Source organism: Neodothiora populina (genome assembly GCF_041146345.1).
Source record: "Neodothiora populina strain CPC 39397 chromosome Unknown canker_contig_15, whole genome shotgun sequence".
Taxonomy (NCBI): Eukaryota; Fungi; Ascomycota; class Dothideomycetes; order Dothideales; family Dothioraceae; genus Neodothiora; species Neodothiora populina.
The window spans coordinates 2,182,687-2,201,030 of record NW_027191413.1 but is presented as its reverse complement, the minus strand read 5'-3'; the positions used below and the strand labels follow the sequence as shown (position 1 = coordinate 2,201,030).

Genomic DNA, 18,344 nt, shown 5'->3' with positions numbered 1-18,344 from the left:
CTCCAACGACACGTACATAGCTCCAACTTTTATGAAGAAAAAAATAGTAAAACTAACGGTAGTAATTGTTGCCGCACAAACCTTATACTCATCGTCGGCTAAGATCCGACAGCCTGTCGCAGCGTCTCACTTCGAAGTTCACAAGCAGCCATTGCCAGTCCCTATCGCACGTCTGAGCTACGCGCCGAAGCTGCCGCGCGCCTTCTTGATATTATCACGGCTGTGTGCCTGAGTTGTTCCTTCCGCTCCTGGAGTCGTTGCTCCCCACTCAGATATATTTACCTCTAGCATTCATTCTTCTATCAGTTCCTTGCGTTTGCACGTACCACCAATACCCTCACTCTCCAACTTGTGGTGACCTTCTAAGACTTTCTTATTCATGTGTCTTGACATTGAATTCTCCTGCTAATATCTAAACCCTCAACTTTCAACTTGTGCTTACTTCTTGGACCACCACGCTCATGTATCTTACAACCACATCTTCCTCCTAACGTCAAAAGCATCCATCTTCAAATCAATCCATGCAACCTTCGTGACTTCTCCCAACTGCTGAACATACAAACTCCCAGAGGCTTCTTTCGTTGCCCCCGTCATCCGATTAGACACAAATAAACACGGATCTGATCTCTGTCATGCACCATGGCCATCATTCCTGGCGTCCCAGGTCTGGAAGTCTCTATAGTCGTCGACGGCAAGCCTCTGCACGAATATGTGGATGAGTACGAAGAAGAGGAAGAACATGTTGGTGACATCACAAAGAAGGTCACCAGGTATGTCGAGTGTCAGAGTGGAAAGGCGTTCGGCGTGCAAGTTAAGTTTCGCCCGGGCTTCAAGTCTGTGGCAGAGAGGGAAGTCGCTACAGCAGCAGTCAGTATCGATGGACTCCCCATCGATCATCTCCATTATGACCGAAGATTCCGCAATCGTCGTAAAGATATCTTTAATCATATCTTCTACGGTCCGGCACATATAGAAAGTGGGCAAGGCAGGTACAAACCTATGCTGTTCACCGATCTTGGATTAGGTGAGCGCTCCAGCAAGTACATCACGGCTGATCACCGCTAAGACGTGACAGACGGAGAAAACATGCAGGTAGAACGTGCATTGCCCATAAAACATCTGGGAACAATCTCGGTCAAGATACAACGTGGCATGAAGGTAGCCCGTAATGCAAATACATTGGAGCGTTCTGGTCTGCATCGACCTTCAGTGTCAGAGAAGGCCCTAAAGGGTAGTAGTGTCTCCCATTATGTCAAGTGCGTACAGCTCTCCTACAGGTCAGCGTCTGGTATTGACAAAGGAGTAGCCTTGGTGAAGCGCAGCACGTTTCGGAACCGACATTTGCCGCCGTGAAACTTCGTGGCGGAGCACCATTCGCAAAATTTGATTTTAAATACCGATCAAGAAGTGAGTCAACATGACGTTCATCAGACGATAAAGCTCAAGTCTTATGCCAGTATAGAGTCTTTGCAGGCACTTCTTATCATCCCCAGAAGCCCATCGCCGACCGCGCTCGAAGACAAAGACCCAGATGACCTTACACTTGAGGAAGCCAGGGAGTTGCTGCGCAGACAGAGGGTATGTACTCTTTTGGTCAAACGTTGCGCAGTGCTAATGTGGACCAGGCGAGATCTCCAAAGAACAAGCTAGAGCTCAAGCGCGAGCATACGACAGACGCTGACAGTGATGAGGATGAGCTTTCTATTGTTCCCGCACCGAAAAGATCAAAGGTCATCGAGACCATTGACCTCACGGACGACTAAGTGCTCAGTATTGACTCGTCAGGTACGGCCGAAACTCGTGGTTCGGAGAGGTTTTGGAGAGACAATTTAGCTGTCAGGCACAGCGCAGATCAGAAGCCTCGGATGTTAGTTTGACAAGCGATCGAACATCTACATGGCTTGAGATTTTAGGCGTGTAGTTCGCTAGTATAACGAACTATAATGCTGCAGAGCCCTTTCACACTTGTAGATGCTGCAAAACAACCACTGACTCCCCCCTGATAATCCTCAGCGCATCCTCTCCCTTTGCCGTGTGCGACATCAACTCGTACCCCGAAGGCGTAATGAGAATATCATCTTCAATGCGCACTCCACCGACAGGCATGTACCTTTTCACGACCTTTTTGTCTATGTATTTCGAGTGTACCGGAGAGGGATAGTAGATCTCCTCCAGTGCATATCCATTAAAGTATCTTTTTGGTTCATTTCGTCAGCATTCGGCATGAGCAGATATAGAAGTGATAGAAGCGAGACCAAATAAAAGGAGACGTGGAGAGAAGAGGATCAGTCGGCCAAGAGAGAAGAAAACGAAATACAAAAACTCACATCCCGGGTTCGACGGTGATCACCATTCCAGGCTGCAGACCCGAGTCATAGGTCCGACAGGGTGATCTGCAGATATCCGGATCAGCGTATTGCTGTGACGAGGCGTGGTAGGCTGATTCGGCGCCTGCGGTCGTGAAGTGATGTCGGATCTGTTTATCGTGGGTCGTGAATTAGCTTCATGGGGACTGTATAACTTTCTGTAAAGATGTTGGAGGGGTGAGTGTGCGTACCTCGATGGGTATCTCTCTACCTTGCTCTCGCGAAGTAGAAGAAGAACGAAAAGGAGAAACCGAAGGGGGAGACACATCATGGACCTCAAGCCCCATATGATGACCCAAGCCATGAGGGAAAAACGCCCTCGAAGTGCCCGCCTTGTAAATCTCCTCTATGCTTCCATCACGCAGAATACCCAGCTTCAAAAGTCCCTCGATAGCGATGACATGCGCCAGGTACTGGTTCTCGACAAAGTTCTTCCCTGGCTTGAGGTTCGTGGTGCAACTCGACTGCATGAGCTGCACGAGATTGTAGATTTCCTTCGATTCCTTGGAGGGCCAGTTCCCCGACAGTGGGAAAGTGCGCGTGATATCGCTCGAGTACGACTGCCATTCGGCGCCCGCGTCAAGACACATGAGCTGGCTGTCTCCGAAGACGGCGTCGTTGTTCTCATAGTGCAAGATCGCGGCATTGGACCCTGAGCCTGCTATGATGCCGTAAGATTGGTGTTTGGCGCCGTGCGCGATGCTGACGTCTAGGAAGTGGGCTGTCACTTGCGCTTCGGATTTGAATGTCAGGAGGTTGCGTAGCACGGATTCGTGGGCTTTTGTGCTGATTCCCGCCGCGGTTCGTATTAGGTCTATCTCATGGGGGTCTTTGATCACTCTGCAGGTGTCTGTCGCTGGTTGGAGAGCTGTCGTGTTGAGTCTAGATGAAAGAGACTCTGGTACTCGAGATTTCTTGTCGGCAGGGTGCAGCACGAAAATGTCACCGCCGCTTTTGTGCTTGTTGGATGATGCCCATGATTCCAGGTAGTGCTTTAAGTGCGGACTGTATCTCGCGTTGTCGATGTCGTATTTCTCCAGTGCTTCGGACGTCGTTGAGCCTCGTCCTACCCATACTACTACTTTGGGATCTATGGGGGGCAGCCAGAGAGTTAGGTTTTCTGTCGCGATGTCGTAGGTTAGGTGGCAATCGGACTCGTCCACGCTTTTTAGACTGTTAGTGGTATGTCACAGGATAACCCTCGTGTTTCATGATTTTGGAATGTAATGTCGACCGACTGACTGTTTCATGACAATGACATATCTAACAGAGCTGACTTACCCACTCAGATACAAAAAATACCGCGATTGTCTGAACGGTCGAGGCTGATCGCTATCCGCATAATTGGAAATGGTTTCTCCAGGCAGGTAGATCAATCCGTGATCTACACCCAACACCGTGGCCACTCGTGCAGCATGTTGCTTCGCTTCATTGTCATCATTAACAGTCTGCTATATTTCATCACATAGTGTTTTCACTTGCATACCAGGATACTTGTCCAGTGGACTCTCAGCACTCACGGAGATACGCATCCCAGCATACCCAAGACCGGCCGAGTCCGGTGATCGGAACAATCGTCCTTGTTTAGCTTTTACTCGCATAGCGATCTTATTTCGATCTGTTTATCTCTATGATGTAAAAACGGATGTGTCTGCGAGGGAACGTTGTTACATCAAGTAGTGTGTCGCCCAAGTACTGTACACCTCAGTCAACACAGTGTACCACGTGGTACGTACCGGAGATAAGAAGGTGTGGCTTGTACGGTTATGTGGGAGCAGATAAGGGGTGCATCATGCCGTATGCCCAGCAGCGGGCGGGCAGCATGCTTTGCGGCCCGTGTGGACCCTGGAAGGGATCAAAGATTGCAGCGACAACGCTCAAGCGCATGGGGAAAAAAAGAGCCCATCACGTCATCGCAATATAAACAACAAGTGAAATGCTCAAACATGAGTGGTGCCTTCCCGATTCCTTGTTACAGCACCGTCGCAGGAGGCGGCGCGGCTGCGATTCCTTGTTTCCCATTGATGGATAAGGCATGCGTGGTATAAGACCTGCAATGCCTCCTCGCAGGGAGGTCATCTTCGTCGGGTTTCCTCGTTGCCTTTGTCTAACGTACGCGCCTTGTATCATCTATTCTCCTATCTCTAATTGTCGCTGACAACACAAGACCTGATCATTTCCGTATATATGTATACTACACCGAATAGTAATCTTGTCTAGTCATTCTTATTGAACGCAGCCGAAAGTATGAAATATGATGATGTGTTTCTGGTCCTGGCTCTTGCTACTAGAGCAAATGGCTTACACCACATGAAACGAGAAATCATATTGCGTCAGCAAGGATCAAGCCACACAACTCCTTTGGTCGTATCGAACAACTGCGGCGAGACCATCTATCCTGGTATCCTTACCCAAGCCGGCACTGGTCCAGCAAGCACCGGCTTTGAGCTGACACCCGGAACCAACAAGTCCCAAACTGTGTCTCACGACTGGCAGGGACGAGTTTGGGGGCGGACGAATTGTACGTTCAACAGCCAAGGAACCTCGATGGGAGGAGGCAAGGCTTGTGGATCGGGCGATTGCAATGGAGGACTTGGCTGCTTGGTCACGGTATGTGAAAGGAACGCTACGGGATCATAACATACTTATCTTGGCCTAGGGCGACGTGCCGGTGACCCTTGCCGAGTTCACTCTGGATGGCGGAGATGGCCAAACTTATTTCGACATCTCTCTTGTTGATGGTTACAACCTCCCCGTGGCCATAGTCCTGGTTCCACATGGCAATGTTTCGCTGGACGACATTCCTCCCAATCTCACGAGCCCTTCATGTATAGGAACAGCAAGTCAGCTCGCAGAAGCAACCTACGATCCATACTCCCAGGGCCAGCAGACTTTCTTGGGAACGAATTCTTCATATCCACTACCTTTCGATCAGAAACTTGCCACATCAACAGTGGCTCAATGGTGTCCTTGGGATCTCCAAGTAAGCCCTCCGAAAGCCCCAGGAGATGGCGTGTATCCATACCCGGATGACAATATCCAGCGGCCAGCATTCAATCCTTGTCTTTCCGCTTGCGCCAAATACAAAGATCCCAAGTATTGCTGCACTGGCAAGTACGACTCGCCCAAGGTATGCAAGCCCAATTACTACAGCACTGTCTCCAAGGAGGTATGTCCTGATGCATACAGCTTTGCATACGACGATCAGTCTTCGACGTTTATCATACCCTCTGGAGCTGGTTTTGAAGTTGTCTTCTGCCCAGGTGGAAGAAGCACAACGATATTGAAATCAAAGGCAGCACAGCTCAGCGAGCTGGCTTCATCCGGGACCGTCTCGGGTTCAGGCGGAGCAAGTGCTACAGCATCGAGTCTGGCAACCCCGAAACTTGACGCCCCAGGCGTGTGTCTTTGGATGGCTATCCTCATGGCTGCTTTTATGATCTTGTTCGCGTGAGAAGTCTGTACACATCGCACATGCCTTGTTGCATATTGATACCCACATGGCGAATCGCCTCTGTTACGATAAACCTGATGAAATGAAACGCACTTATGATCAAAGTAATATGAGCTCGAGCGATATCTGTTATGCTTGTCGCTGCTACTACCTTGCACGGTGATAGATGTTGTGCTACCCCTCGTCTTGGCAGGCGTGTTGATCACATCATGAGACCTTGATGACCTCTTCTCCACTGATATGCATCGCCTTGAACCATCGGCTCATACTAAAGGAGAGGCTGCGTCTTGACTTGGCGGTAGATTACTATAGCAGTGCTACAACGTGATAGACCGTCATTCCGGTGTTCGCAAGGTCTCGGGCAATATAGCCAGCTCACTATCGGACCTCCTAGCCGGGCCTTGTTCCAGATATTATTTGTACCAAAGACCAGAACACGAATATATTCCAACCTGCTTGCACTTTATACTACAACCACGTCTAGTCGTATCATTGTCTCGTCCTTGACTACTATGAAAACTTCATCTGCCACAAACGGCTTGGCGGACAACTGGGAATTAGTCAAGCATGCAACGAAACCCACCGTCACTCATGCTTTGAGCCATGGCTGGGAGTTCAAACAAACTGATACTGAGGAATGGCTACCCGTCAAGCGTATTCCAACCAATGTGCACCTGGATCTTCTAGCGAATGAAAAGTGTGATGAAACTCTAGCAATGTCCGACATACTATACCAGTGCTGATTGCCTTTGCGAAGAATCCTCGACCCGTTCAAAGGCTTCAACGAACTCGATTGTCAATGGGTAGCAGAAAAATGTTGGACTTACAGGACCAAGCTACCTGCGGTCTCGACAACGGGAGATGGCGAGATACACGAAGTCGTCTTCGAAGGACTCGACACTTTCGCAACTGTGAAGCTCAACGGAGAGTGCATCCTCAAAACTGATAATATGTTCATACCGCACAGAGTCGATGTGACGACTAGGATCAAAGAAGGTGGTGACAACATTCTCGAAATCGATTTCGCTTCGGCTTTTTTGGAGGCTCGTAAGATCAAAGACGCTCATCCGGAACACAAGTGGGTTGGTTTTAACGGTGAGACAGCGAGGCTGGCTGTCAGAAAGGCACAGTACCATTGGTAAGTGGACCATACTCTGTAGCAATTCAATCTTGTTGACCACAGCTAGGGGTTGGGACTGGGGTCCAGTTCTGATGACTTGTGGTCCGTGGAAGCCAGTACGCGTTGAGACGTACCATGCTCGCATCTCCGATGTTCGAGTCGACTACAGCGTAGCGGAGGATCTCAAGTCCGTCATTGGCCACATAACTGCCCCTATCGAAGGGCATGCTGGCGATTCGGTCAAGTTCTCGGTCGCTTTTGCCAATGAGGTTGTATTCGAGCAGACTACGGAGATTGCTACTGATCGGACGGCGAACACAAAATTTGGTCTCGATAAAGTCAAATTGTGGTATCCTCATGGCTATGGTGAGCAGCCCCTATATACTGTCCAAGTATCTCTTGTTTCTGGGAAACGCGATATACATACGGTCTCAAAGAAGACCGGTTTTCGCCACGGTCAATTGGTGCAAGAACCTGATGAAGTGGGCAAGACTTTCTTCTTCAGGATCAATGGCGTCGACGTCTTCTGTGGTGGGTCGGACTGGATCCCGGCGGACAGTTTCACGCCGAGCATTTCAGACCAGCGATACAAGCAGTGGCTGCAGACACTGGTGGACGGTAACCAAGTCATGATCAGGTAAGTCTCCCGGCCATTACATTGTTCGAGGACCCCTGTCTGACGAAATGTGCAAGGGTGTGGGGAGGTGGAATCTGGGAGGCAGACATCTTCTACGAGATCTGCGATGAGCTGGGTATACTTGTATGGCAAGATTTTATGTTTGGTTGTGGCAATTACCCTGGTCAGTTCCGCGCCTCTCAAATACGTATCAAGTCACTAATCTGTGCCAGCCTACCTCAGTATATTGAAGTCCATCGAGGCTGAAGCTGTTGCTCAAGTTAAGCGATTGCGACATCATCCCTCAATTGCTATATATGCTGGCAACAACGAGGACTACCAAGTACAAGAGCAATTCGGCTTGTCCTATGACTACGAAGACAAAGACCCAGACAACTGGTTGAAAACCGACTTCCCAGCAAGATACATATATGAAAAGGTGTTTATATTGCTGCTGGCGACTTTGGCATGTGCTGACGGTCCTTTTTCCAGATCCTGCCCGAGGCGGTCGCAGCTCATTCTCCTCATATTCCCTATCATCCAGGATCTCCTTGGGGCGATGGACGCGTTACTTCAGATCCGACTGTTGGTGACATGCATCAATGGAATGTATGGCACGGAACCCAAGAGAAGTACCAAATCTTCGACACACTAGGTGGCCGTTTCAACTCCGAGTTTGGCATGGAAGCCTTTCCGCACATCGATACAATCAGGTATTTTGTCACAGACCCGACACAAATGTACCCGCAGTCTCATATGATGGACTTTCACAACAAAGCATCCGGACACGAGCGACGGATCGCCACTTACTTGGTTGAGAACTTTCGTACACAAACTGACCTCGAAGCATTCATTCATCTCACACAGCTCAGTCAGGCAGAAGCACTGATGTATGGATATCGTGGATGGAGACGGCAATGGGGTAAGAAGAGACATTGCGGAGGTGCTCTTGTCTGGCAGCTCAACGATTGCTGGCCGGTAACATCATGGGCGATCATCGACTATTTCTTGCGCAAGAAGCCTGCATACTATGCGATGCGCCGGGTTCTTGCACCAATAGCTATCGGCGTGAAGCGCTCTCATCACGATTGGAGTGTTGTGCATGCTCGTCCAGCACCAACGAGCGACTACGAATGCTGGGTAGTCAGCAGCAAGACACACACGGTGGCTGCAACGGTGGAAATCAGGTTTCTGTCGATCGCGACGGGCAAGGAGATCAAGACGAAACTAGTCAGGAAGGATGTTGAGATAGCCGCAAATGGGACGACAGATGTCTTCAAGGGTGTGATCGACAACCAGAAGGAAGAGCCACATGTACTGGCAGCAAGAATCTGGGTTGGTGGAGAGCTTATGTCTCGTGATTCCGACTGGCCACAACCTCTGAAGTATCTTGACTTGTCGGATAGAGGGGTCAAAGTTGGCTTCAAATATGGCAAGATCACAGTCGCGGCCAAAAAGCCTGTCAAGGGTTTGGTGTTTGAAGAGCGCGAAGGTGTGCTTGTAGATGACAGCTGTCTGGATGTCATGCCAGATGATGAGCAGGTTGTTACGGTCACGGGACTACGAAAGCTGGATGAGCCATTGAAATGGCGATACTATGGACAATAGACACATGTCGACGCCGTACTTGCAGTCGTTTTGCCGGGATGAACTTCGATGCCAAATCCTGTCGAACGGTGGTGCAGAAGAGACGTTCATACCCTCTCCCTCAATTGTAATTATGTTGTAACTTGACTGATTCAAGAGCAGTAGACCAGAAACAAATAGAATATCAGAATGATTATTTACGACATATTTGTCTCGTATCCTCGGTGCTGTGTATTAGCTTTCGACAGCGACCCTGTCCATACTATAGCCGAACCAAGCTGACCGTGCGCATCTCAGTCATAGTAGACGTCACGCTGCATGACCATACGTACCTTATCTTATTATATACTCCTTTGTATAGTAGCAGTTATGATCTCTTTGGAATAATTGAGAGAGTGCCAAAACAATCCAACGTTACAGCATCCAAGTAGACAGCCGGAATCACTTTTCAACATATCACCCTACCACTCGACCTTCGAAGCAACAACTCCCACCTCCCATAAAATAACCACTGTAGCATGTCGACCACCTCACCAACGACGGTCCTAATTTTCGGCGGCTCGGGCAAAGTAGCACGCCACCTGACTACCAAATTAACCTCCTCCTCCTCCTCCTCCTCTGGCTCTCATGCAGCCTTCAAAGTCCACTCCATAATCCGCAACCCAGACCAAGTCTCAGAGATCAAAGCACTAGGCGCAGCACCAATCGTTCAGGATATCGAGAGTGCCAGCGAAGATGATCTGGTTCGTGTGATCGAGGATGTGGGCGCTGATATTGTGGTTTGGGCTGCTGGGGCGGGTGGGGGGAACCCGGAGCGGACGGGGAGTGTAGATCGTGATGGTTAGTTTTGGTGTCTTATGTCTTTCTTTGCCTGTTCCTTGTGGTTGGGTCGGGGAGAGATAGACTGTGTGAGCGAGTGACTGGGCATGTCAATTCTTGATTTGGTCGCTCACTAATTACTCCTTCCACTATTCGCTCTTTCTCCTATGAACTTAAGTAAGAGAACAAGACAGAGATGTACTAACACGTCAAGGCGCCATAAAATCAATGAACGCAACCGCGAAGACAACTTGCAAGCGCTTCATCATCGTGAGCGCCCTAGACGTGCGAGACAGAGCGCGTAAGCCTGTCCCGGAGTGGTATGACGAAAAGGACAAGACGATGAGCGGACGGGTGTGGGGCGTTATTGAGCCTTTTCTTGAAGCTAGTATGTTATTTCTCTCCCCTTTTGTGGTCGGGAGGTTCGATTGGTCATATCTTGTCCTGTTCGAGAGCAATATGCAGATGAACATTGCTTCCCGTGTCGACGGGAAAGGAAAAAGAACAAGACTCGAGCTTAGTGAGCTACCCTACTAATAACGGACGAAACACAGAACTCGCCGCCGACAAAGACCTGGTAACGAACAACGCGCGCCGAGGTCTAGAATACACGTAAGCGCAGATCCTTTCACCTCCCTATCCCCTGCTTTCTCATCACAACTTCCACTGACCTGAGACTAATCCTCGAAAACAACAGTATCATCCGCCCAGGCGGCCTGACCAATAGCCCGGAAACAGGCAAGGTCCAGGCGGGCAAAGTGCACATCACGACGATGATATCGCGACAGGACATCGCTGAGGTGGTCAGGCAATGTATTCTGCTGCCGGAGACTAAGGGGTTGGCTTTTGATGTTGTCGGGTCTGGGTCTGATGATCATGGAGAGGGGGCGACGGAGAAGTGCGTGGAGGAGGTCGTGAGGGAGGTTGCTAAAGGGAGGGTAGATTGTTTTGAGGGGTTTTATTGAATTTTGTAGAGGTCAGTTTGGGGGTTGTGAGGAAGGGCACTGCGGGGTTGGGAGGCGTGGTTTTTCATGATACTATGAAATTGAGATGAGGAACGAGGAAGAGGAGGAGAAGGGTATATTGCATGTATGTACAAGTACATCTTGACATGTATGAACAAAAACGCTCGACTACAAACGTCATTCAATCTTCTCTAGTTGAACCTTTTACCCTTCTCCTTTTTGTTCTTCTTGCCGCTTCCATCTTCGTTGACCTGGCCGCCCTTCTTTCCCTTGCCTTTACCAGCACCTCCTGCCTTAGCCTGATTGTTCTTGGCATTTCCCTCCTCGACCTCTTCTTCCTTTTCCTCAGCGGCAAACAGCTTGATCAATGCAGGCGTCATCTTCTCCAGCTGCGCAATCTCTCCGACTTTGACTCTCATCAGATCAAACGCCACGCAGACTTTCATCTCTGTGCCCTTTTTCAGCTTGATGGTTAAGTGCTTCGGGATGTCGGCCGCCTCGTCGCTTCCAGCAGCTTCCTGTCCTGCGAGAAGGGGGCGAGTGGAAGATGCAGCGTCAGGAGTTTCGTGCACGTCGGTCATGGGCGCGTCCATGTCGTCGTCTGGGTTTGTGGACACGTCTTCAGTGACACCACCAGTAGCTTTACCATACGACGGGATGGCATCATCATCGGAATCAGTATACTCCAGCACAGGTACCTTTTGGTACCGTTGACTGAAGTGCGTTAACACGCATGCTTTGGCATCCATGGCCAACGCGACGCCGAGGGCTTCGCTGGTAGTTGTGTGGTTCTTGGCTAATGCATCGCCCTGGAGTTCGTCGTCGAAGGTGGCCTCGTGGATACACACGGTCGAGCCCTTTCCAATGACCGAGAATGGTTCCGAGGGCCGGCAATCGCCCGAGTACGAGGCTTTGAAGCCAGAGGGGAAAGTGATGGAGACTGCGCGTGCACCGTGGCAATGCTGGACCAGAACGGCTTGGATGTCTGCGAAGCCCACCACTGAGGCTGGAACCTTCGCACGGAGACAAATCGCGTAGTATTGCTTACGTTCGTCTGCGGTCGGGTTTTCGCTGGGGACGTTCGCAAAGAACCACTGAAGATCTGAAACGACTCCGCTTGCCGGCCGTGCTGGTGAGATGATCAATGGTGCCAGGTGAGAAAAGCCATAGTCCTCAACGTTGCTGTACTCGTGTAGCCAACGTACCATCGGCACGTCTGATATTACGGCGAGGCGTTTTTGATCTTTGAACAGGGAAGCTGGATCAAATCCGTTATCAAGAGGCGAAGGCGCTGATGTTGGCATAGAGCCGTGGACGGCCTGAAACCAAGCTCGAATCACAGACACTGTACCAAGGTGATGGTCGGCATGCATATGGCTTATCCATATAGCCCGTAGGTCATGTAATACATCTCTGAGCTCACTTTCTGTATACATACGTTTGAGCTGACCGAGAGTGTTCTCTCCACAATCGAGTAACACAGATCCCCATCCAGGGACCCGCAACAAGGTCGCTGAGACATTGCGATATTTCGAGGGAAGAGCGGATCCCGTGCCCAGAGTGATGACCTCGGCGTCGCCTTGCGGCACTCTACTGGCCCAATCGTCTAGTTCTGCCTTGTTGTCTTCGATGCTCTTCCGTGCTTCGGCAGCAGCCTCGAGGACATCAGGTGCCATTTCAGACACAACCTTGTTAATATTCAGCAACGGACTGGATTCTTGCTCTCGTACTTCGAACGTCGGAGTGAGTTGAACCATCATCCCCCGATCCGCCAGAATCGTGCCTTCGTCGCCAATTTGAGGTTTCTCGCGTTGGTCATGTACTGGAATGATGTACCTCGCGGGATCCACTTTCATCAGCCTGACAGTGGCTGCCGCAGCCGAATCCATGGAGATCCTGTTCGGACAGACGTCTGATGATGCAATGATGTGACGCGCTTGACCCATCGATGACATGAACTGCTTCAGCTTGGGGCTTGCAGCGACGCCTGTACCGAGAGACCATATGAAAGCACAGAGATTGGACATGATTTCCTCATTCTTCCACTCTGGACGATTGACCAGAGACTCGACGTATTCCTCGGATGGCAGATCAATGATAGCGGTGGCGTTTCCTTCTTTGCCCTCTTCGAGGACCATGTCCGGAGTGATGGTCTCGCCATCAACATTTAGCACGGTTTCACCATTAGTCAATTTGGACCACTTCAGACCCTTCTCCACCTTGAGCTCTATAGCACGTTGCGGTCGAAACCTGCCACGTTGGCGGTGGAGTTTGACGATATATGAGATGGCCTCGCGCGCAGGCTCTGTCGGTGGCAGCGACTCGACAAGAGCACCCGGCCAGGGTCGACGAACCAGTACGTTAATACCAGGTACAGGCTGGGAGCCACCTGGCATAGGTCCGGTGTACTTGACAGTCTTTCCGGTTTCTGGATCCTTAACGAATAGAGCTGCTGGCAACCTCACTTCATTGATTGGCGTTTCCACCAAAGCGTCAAGACGCCAGCTCGACTCGAACATTTCCGACACGACGGACTTTGCCATCATTGCAGTTTTCTCCCTGTCAGTGAGGGTGCTCGTGATTCCATCTCGAGAATCATCTACTTCGTCGTAGCTTCGCTTCCGCGGGCTAGCTGTGCGGCTGGAGTTTGAGGAAGTGGTAATTTTCGGCGGACTCGGTACTATTGGCAAGGTCCATACATCAATGTTGTCGTCACTATGGGTAGGCCCATTCTGCACCGCTCCATGGGGCGCCGAAGACTGCCGCGAGAACTCTTCAACATCAACAGGCATGCCCTTGCGGAAGACGAAACGTCTGGCCGTGGCGAGCAAGTAATTGAGATTCGGTGGACCGAAGATGCGAAGCCGTGTCTTTTCTTTGACCTCTTTCGCTAGTTGAGCGGCGAGCTTTGCCTCGTTGATATCGGTCTGTCCCTCTCTCTTGAGCTTGGCAATCATTTTCTTCTTCAGCTCTTCCGTGCTTGTCGTCACGCTGGACGAGGATGAATCGGCTAGAGTCAAGATCATACCGATCAAGCCTCCAACATTGCTCCATTCTGACCTTCCGGTAATGAAGAGGTCTGAGATCTTCAATGTCTTGACACCTTGTTGCACCAGCGCTCTCTGTGTTCCTTCCGATATGCTTCCAAACAAGTATCTCTTGTTGTCGAAATGCAGTAGTAACGTAGTCCCCGGGGTGTCAGCCGTAGGCGAAGTGACGAAGCGGAAGTGAGAATGCATTCTGTTCCTGCAGATGATGTCGTCTTTCCTTGTCAGAGCCGAATATCGAGCGGATCGTGGAAAGATGATTTGGACGTTCTGAGCTACGCCTCGTATCTTCGGATAATCATACACAGGACTCTTTCTCTCTGTGGCGTGGAAGTGAAATCGATAGCCACCGGTTTGCGGTCTGCGCTGTGATGTATCAAATGCCCTCTTTGCCGGAACGGGAGCCCTCGAGTCTCCTAAGGGTCGATAAAATGTCCCAAAGCGATCTCTATGTGTCTCCGCGCGTGGTGGTTTGGGTGCGACAGCCTTTCCGTCCTTTTCGAAGTCGTGAAATAATTTCCTTAGACGATAACGGGGAGTTGCCGTCGTCGTGAAGAGCCGACTGCCTGATGGGCGGAATGAAGCCAACTTGACGTCTTGAAATCTATCTTACGGCTGCAGTGCGAACAAGGTCGACTAAAGGCTCGTCGTGCATCGATGTGACTCTTGTGAAGAAGTCGATGAGTTTGTCATTTATGCTGACGAGGTTATACTGTATGATGCGTATAGAGATGCGCCATTACCCCAGATATTCTACAAATTTTGGTGGCGCTTGGAGAATTATACGTGAACAATGCAAACAGAGGCTGTTATTACTCAGTAGCGTCCGGTTTGGACACGAGTTTGGACACCTCGATTAGCAAGGCTATTACGCAGGGGCGATCGAAAAGCGATACAGGCATTTCAAAAGATGATCGATTCCAGAATAAAGAGCTCAAAATTCGTTGTCGACTCCATCACGGAGTACAATATATACAAATGTCAATGAATCAAAGTTACCACCAACCAAAAAAACTCCAGACTACCATCTTCTCAGCTCCACACTGACCAATAGTCTCTGATACTGCTAAAGGTAATAATCCACCGATCCGAAAGGAAAGACGTTTCGATGCGATGCGCCGATGACAAAGAAAATAAGAGAGCACGACAAGGAGTGACCAGGGGCTTTTCGAAGAATCATTACCCGTATGAGAGTATAAGCGCCTGCGAATCGAATAAATTCATCGACGAGGGCGCGGATCCTCTGCATTTGCCGAGTCTTGCTTCATGAGACGCATACTGAGAGCAAGTTCTCGGCTGCAGAAGAATCATGTGTTATTTTAGAATCCTCGCGGCTGGGAGAAATCAATGGCCGCGTTACTGGGAACAGCAAAGCTGTTCTTGTGGTTGAGGTTCAGCATTGAAAGGTCAACAGGAGTCTCGAGCATAGGCATGCCTGATTGACGCTCACTGCCGTCATGAGCAGAGGTCTGCGCTGATGCAGGAGTAGGTGCGAGAGAAGTAGGAGCAAGGTTGTGCAGAGGAGCGTTGACGACGGCAGGGTCCTTGGCAAAATCCTCGATGAAGGGAGCGTAAGCGGGGTGGCGGAGCAGAGTCTCGATCAGGTTGCGGTAGCGGCTGTTCTCATCTGCCAATGAACGGTTGGCTTGCTTGACCTCGTTGCATTCCTGTGTCTTAACGGCAACTTCGCCCTCGAGCTGAGAGATGTATTCTATCGCCGCATTGTCAGTACAGAGTATGGGCATGTTTCGAGCTTATGTTACTCACCCTTTCTACGGGATCTGAAAGCACGCGCAGAGACCTTGTTGCGAAGCTGGCGTCTTTCCTTGCTGCTCAGCTTCTTTCCCTCTTCGCTGGCCAACAGACGCTCATCCTCGTCCATTTCTTCCTCCTCCTTTCTCATGCGGCTGACGTGGGGGAGCATACCGCCGTCAAGCGAATCATCACCTGACATGGAAGGGACGGCGCTGTTCTGGCGCATCTTGTTGAGCAATCTCGAGATGCTTTCTTCGGTGTGCGCATCCGTCTGGTATGATGATGCACGACTCTTGGCGGCTGATTGTTTGGCTTCCATTTGTTGTTGTTGAGCCATGCGCATTTGTTGCTGTTGTTGCTGTTGTTGTTGTTGTTGTTGTTGCACTTGTGCCTGTGCCTGTGCCTGTGCTTCGAAGTGCATTCTCTGTTGCTGGGCCTGGACCTGAGCTTGAGCCTGGGCTTGTGCTTGGGCTTGTGCCTTAGCCATGGCCGCTTGTTGAGCCTTCTGCTGGTGCATACCCGGCCAGAGTCGGCCAACGTTGCTCTGACGTTCGTCCTGGCCTCCAATGCTAGACGGGTCGACGAAATCTTGGGAGCGTGCTCGGGAAGGTAAAGCAGGCGGGTAGAGCATGCCGTTGTGATGTTGGGGGACGGCGTTGAAGTCCATGTTGACATCGGCATCCACATCTAAACCAGTAGACCAGGATGCGTTGAAGCCGAAATCGGACATGTCGTCGATACCAGAGTTGAAGCCGCCGCCGACGAATGCGTTGCTCGGGTTGAACGAGTCCGAGACGGTGTTGATGGTAGGGATCGAGGCGACCGGACCGACCGGAAAGCCGGTCTGCTGTGTGAAGCGATCGTACTCGTGGCTGGGCGCGGCGAAGATCTGACGTTCCTCAGTAGCATCAAATGGTGATGGCGCATTGTTCGAATATGCGTCTGAAGAATGGCGAGGAGTGAGCCCGATGCGAGACGGGGCCGAGGGAGTCGCAGGCGAGTTCAAGGCAGTGCTCTGGTTGAAGTCGAAGAAGGTATCCATGTCAAGATCGGATTTGATGCCATGTTGGATGTTGCCCATCTGGGCAAATTGAGCCGTGGCCATGACGATGGGTGTTCCTGGATGTTGTGGGCGATATGTATTGATGGTATATGTGTATGAGGGATGTGCACGTTGCGGGCTGACGCGGCCTGTAGCCTGGTTTCCCTGGCGGCTTTTAGGGTGCGGAGCGGGTTTTACCTGGGATGACGATTTATTTTTGTTGAACGAGCGACTCGGCAGTTGTAAAACCAAAGGACTTGGAACGAGCAGTAGATAGTTGATGAAGTGGGTGTTTTTGACGATGAGTTTCGATGGAAAAAGTGATGGGAAAAGGTCAGGGTTACAAATGGAAGGTGATGAAATGAGAAAGAGCGGAAGAACATGTGGTGATGGCACAGGCAGGCAGGCGGTAGGGCTCGAGAGGGTTTGGCGTTTCCAAGTCCGAGGGGGGAACGAAGGAGCCGGCGACACACAGTCCAAGTTTACACACACACACGCGCATAATACCCTACACTACCACTGTCCAACTGGTCCTTGATCAACCTTACAATTCCCACCTCACCTTTCCTATCCCGTCTTCGTCACAGCCTCTGATTGGGGAAGCATTGTACTTTGCACTAAGTACCGTTCGCAGTCCGAGCCTGCACAGCCCAGCTCAGCCCTAGAGGTAATCCGTGCAGCCCTAGAAGACTTTGTGCAACTCGAGCCATCTGCCTTGAGACATCAGTGCATCCAGTCGAAGCCAATCTAAGCCAGTCGACATGCTAGCACGGTAGGGGATACGCTTGCCGACTGGCGGACCGCGGCGTTTCATCATTCCCGGTCCTCCGACTTCCACGGTTTGCAGTTCATGAACGCAATGTATCCGTGCCCGCTTTACCGATCTGCGAGAAGTGAGGATTTGCTGTATGCTGACCCAGAAACACTTCTAATAACAGCACAGTACGGCAGGCCATTTCATGATACATGGATACTGTCAGATCAGCAAGGCGAGAATCAGTAGTACACCATGTATGGCATCTGCCGTGCTGGGCCAGCATAAGTAGTGTGCTTGTGCGCTCGGCGGTCGCTCTTCCAAGTCTTGGTTTCGTGATAAAACTGTTACGATGTCGATGAGGTAGTTTCTGCCCCTACATGACTAGATGCCTTACTTTCGTTCGCGCGAAACGACTATGCTCCGATCGCGGCCTCGGTCAGAAGGTAAAGGGTGATGAGAGTATACCTTTGTGCCCTGATGCGAACCTTCTTTTGGCCCTTGCCCTGTTCGGCAACGACCTATAATGGCAAAAGCTCATCTGCGCGCTGCTTCCTCTTGCGGCAGCGAAACGTCGATAGGCGTGCACGTACTTTATGTGTCTAGGCCGCGTAGTCTGTGTTCAGAGAGGACGTAGTTCTGAACTATAAACAGAGGAAAAGATATGACAAGAAGACAGCCACAGTATAGAAGTTAGGGCTGGCGTCGGTTCGAGCAGCGAAGCCCTATACCTATCTGTCCATCGACGAGATCTCAGTCGCTAGCATTGAGGTTTTGGATTCGACTCCGGCACTTGTTCGTTTCTTCGTCGCGTACGTT

General features: G+C 50.6%; 7 protein-coding genes across 9 annotated transcripts; 4 read left to right on the top strand and 3 right to left on the bottom strand.

Annotated features, from left to right (window-relative positions):
* Positions 1 to 639: 639 nt before the first annotated feature.
* On the top strand, positions 640 to 1,763 carry AAFC00_003094 (uncharacterized protein; the record flags this gene model as incomplete). Its single annotated transcript, XM_069342514.1, has 5 exons — positions 640 to 1,024; positions 1,076 to 1,256; positions 1,307 to 1,407; positions 1,463 to 1,578; positions 1,626 to 1,763. The coding sequence occupies 5 exons, from the start codon at positions 640 to 642 to the stop codon at positions 1,761 to 1,763; spliced, it is 921 nt and encodes a 306-aa protein (XP_069199018.1).
* A 196-nt stretch (positions 1,764 to 1,959) lies between these two features.
* AAFC00_003093 (uncharacterized protein) lies at positions 1,960 to 3,967 on the bottom strand (the record flags this gene model as incomplete). Of its 2 annotated transcripts, none has more annotated exons than XM_069342513.1 (5): positions 1,960 to 2,194; positions 2,328 to 2,476; positions 2,558 to 3,530; positions 3,648 to 3,792; positions 3,853 to 3,967. In XM_069342513.1, 5 exons carry the CDS (start codon positions 3,965 to 3,967, stop codon positions 1,960 to 1,962), a joined length of 1,617 nt encoding a protein of 538 aa, XP_069199016.1. The 2 variants fall into 2 exon arrangements, with proteins under 2 accessions (XP_069199016.1, XP_069199017.1); XM_069348637.1 differs by having other exon boundaries at positions 3,853 to 3,898.
* Positions 3,968 to 4,613: 646 nt separating this feature from the next.
* AAFC00_003092 (uncharacterized protein) lies at positions 4,614 to 5,820 on the top strand (the record flags this gene model as incomplete). 2 transcript variants are annotated; one of them, XM_069342512.1, is made up of 3 exons in its annotated part: positions 4,614 to 4,976; positions 5,026 to 5,349; positions 5,410 to 5,820. In XM_069342512.1, 3 exons carry the CDS (start codon positions 4,614 to 4,616, stop codon positions 5,818 to 5,820), a joined length of 1,098 nt encoding a protein of 365 aa, XP_069199014.1. The 2 variants fall into 2 exon arrangements, with proteins under 2 accessions (XP_069199014.1, XP_069199015.1); XM_069348061.1 differs by having other exon boundaries at positions 5,026 to 5,820.
* Positions 5,821 to 6,332: 512 nt separating this feature from the next.
* AAFC00_003091 (uncharacterized protein) lies at positions 6,333 to 9,164 on the top strand (the record flags this gene model as incomplete). The annotated part of the gene is made up of 6 exons (XM_069342511.1): positions 6,333 to 6,517; positions 6,578 to 6,958; positions 7,008 to 7,577; positions 7,634 to 7,740; positions 7,790 to 7,995; positions 8,049 to 9,164. The coding sequence occupies 6 exons, from the start codon at positions 6,333 to 6,335 to the stop codon at positions 9,162 to 9,164; spliced, it is 2,565 nt and encodes an 854-aa protein (XP_069199013.1).
* A 497-nt stretch (positions 9,165 to 9,661) lies between these two features.
* AAFC00_003090 (uncharacterized protein) lies at positions 9,662 to 10,927 on the top strand (the record flags this gene model as incomplete). Its single annotated transcript, XM_069347742.1, has 4 exons — positions 9,662 to 9,983; positions 10,177 to 10,350; positions 10,517 to 10,574; positions 10,660 to 10,927. 4 exons carry the CDS (start codon positions 9,662 to 9,664, stop codon positions 10,925 to 10,927), a joined length of 822 nt encoding a protein of 273 aa, XP_069199012.1.
* A 191-nt stretch (positions 10,928 to 11,118) lies between these two features.
* Positions 11,119 to 14,166, bottom strand: AAFC00_003089 (uncharacterized protein; the record flags this gene model as incomplete). Its single annotated transcript, XM_069342510.1, has 1 exon — positions 11,119 to 14,166. The coding sequence occupies one exon, from the start codon at positions 14,164 to 14,166 to the stop codon at positions 11,119 to 11,121; it is 3,048 nt and encodes a 1,015-aa protein (XP_069199011.1).
* A 1,127-nt stretch (positions 14,167 to 15,293) lies between these two features.
* AAFC00_003088 (uncharacterized protein) lies at positions 15,294 to 16,834 on the bottom strand (the record flags this gene model as incomplete). Its single annotated transcript, XM_069342509.1, has 2 exons — positions 15,294 to 15,685; positions 15,742 to 16,834. 2 exons carry the CDS (start codon positions 16,832 to 16,834, stop codon positions 15,294 to 15,296), a joined length of 1,485 nt encoding a protein of 494 aa, XP_069199010.1.
* Between the last annotated feature and the right edge of the window lie 1,510 nt (positions 16,835 to 18,344).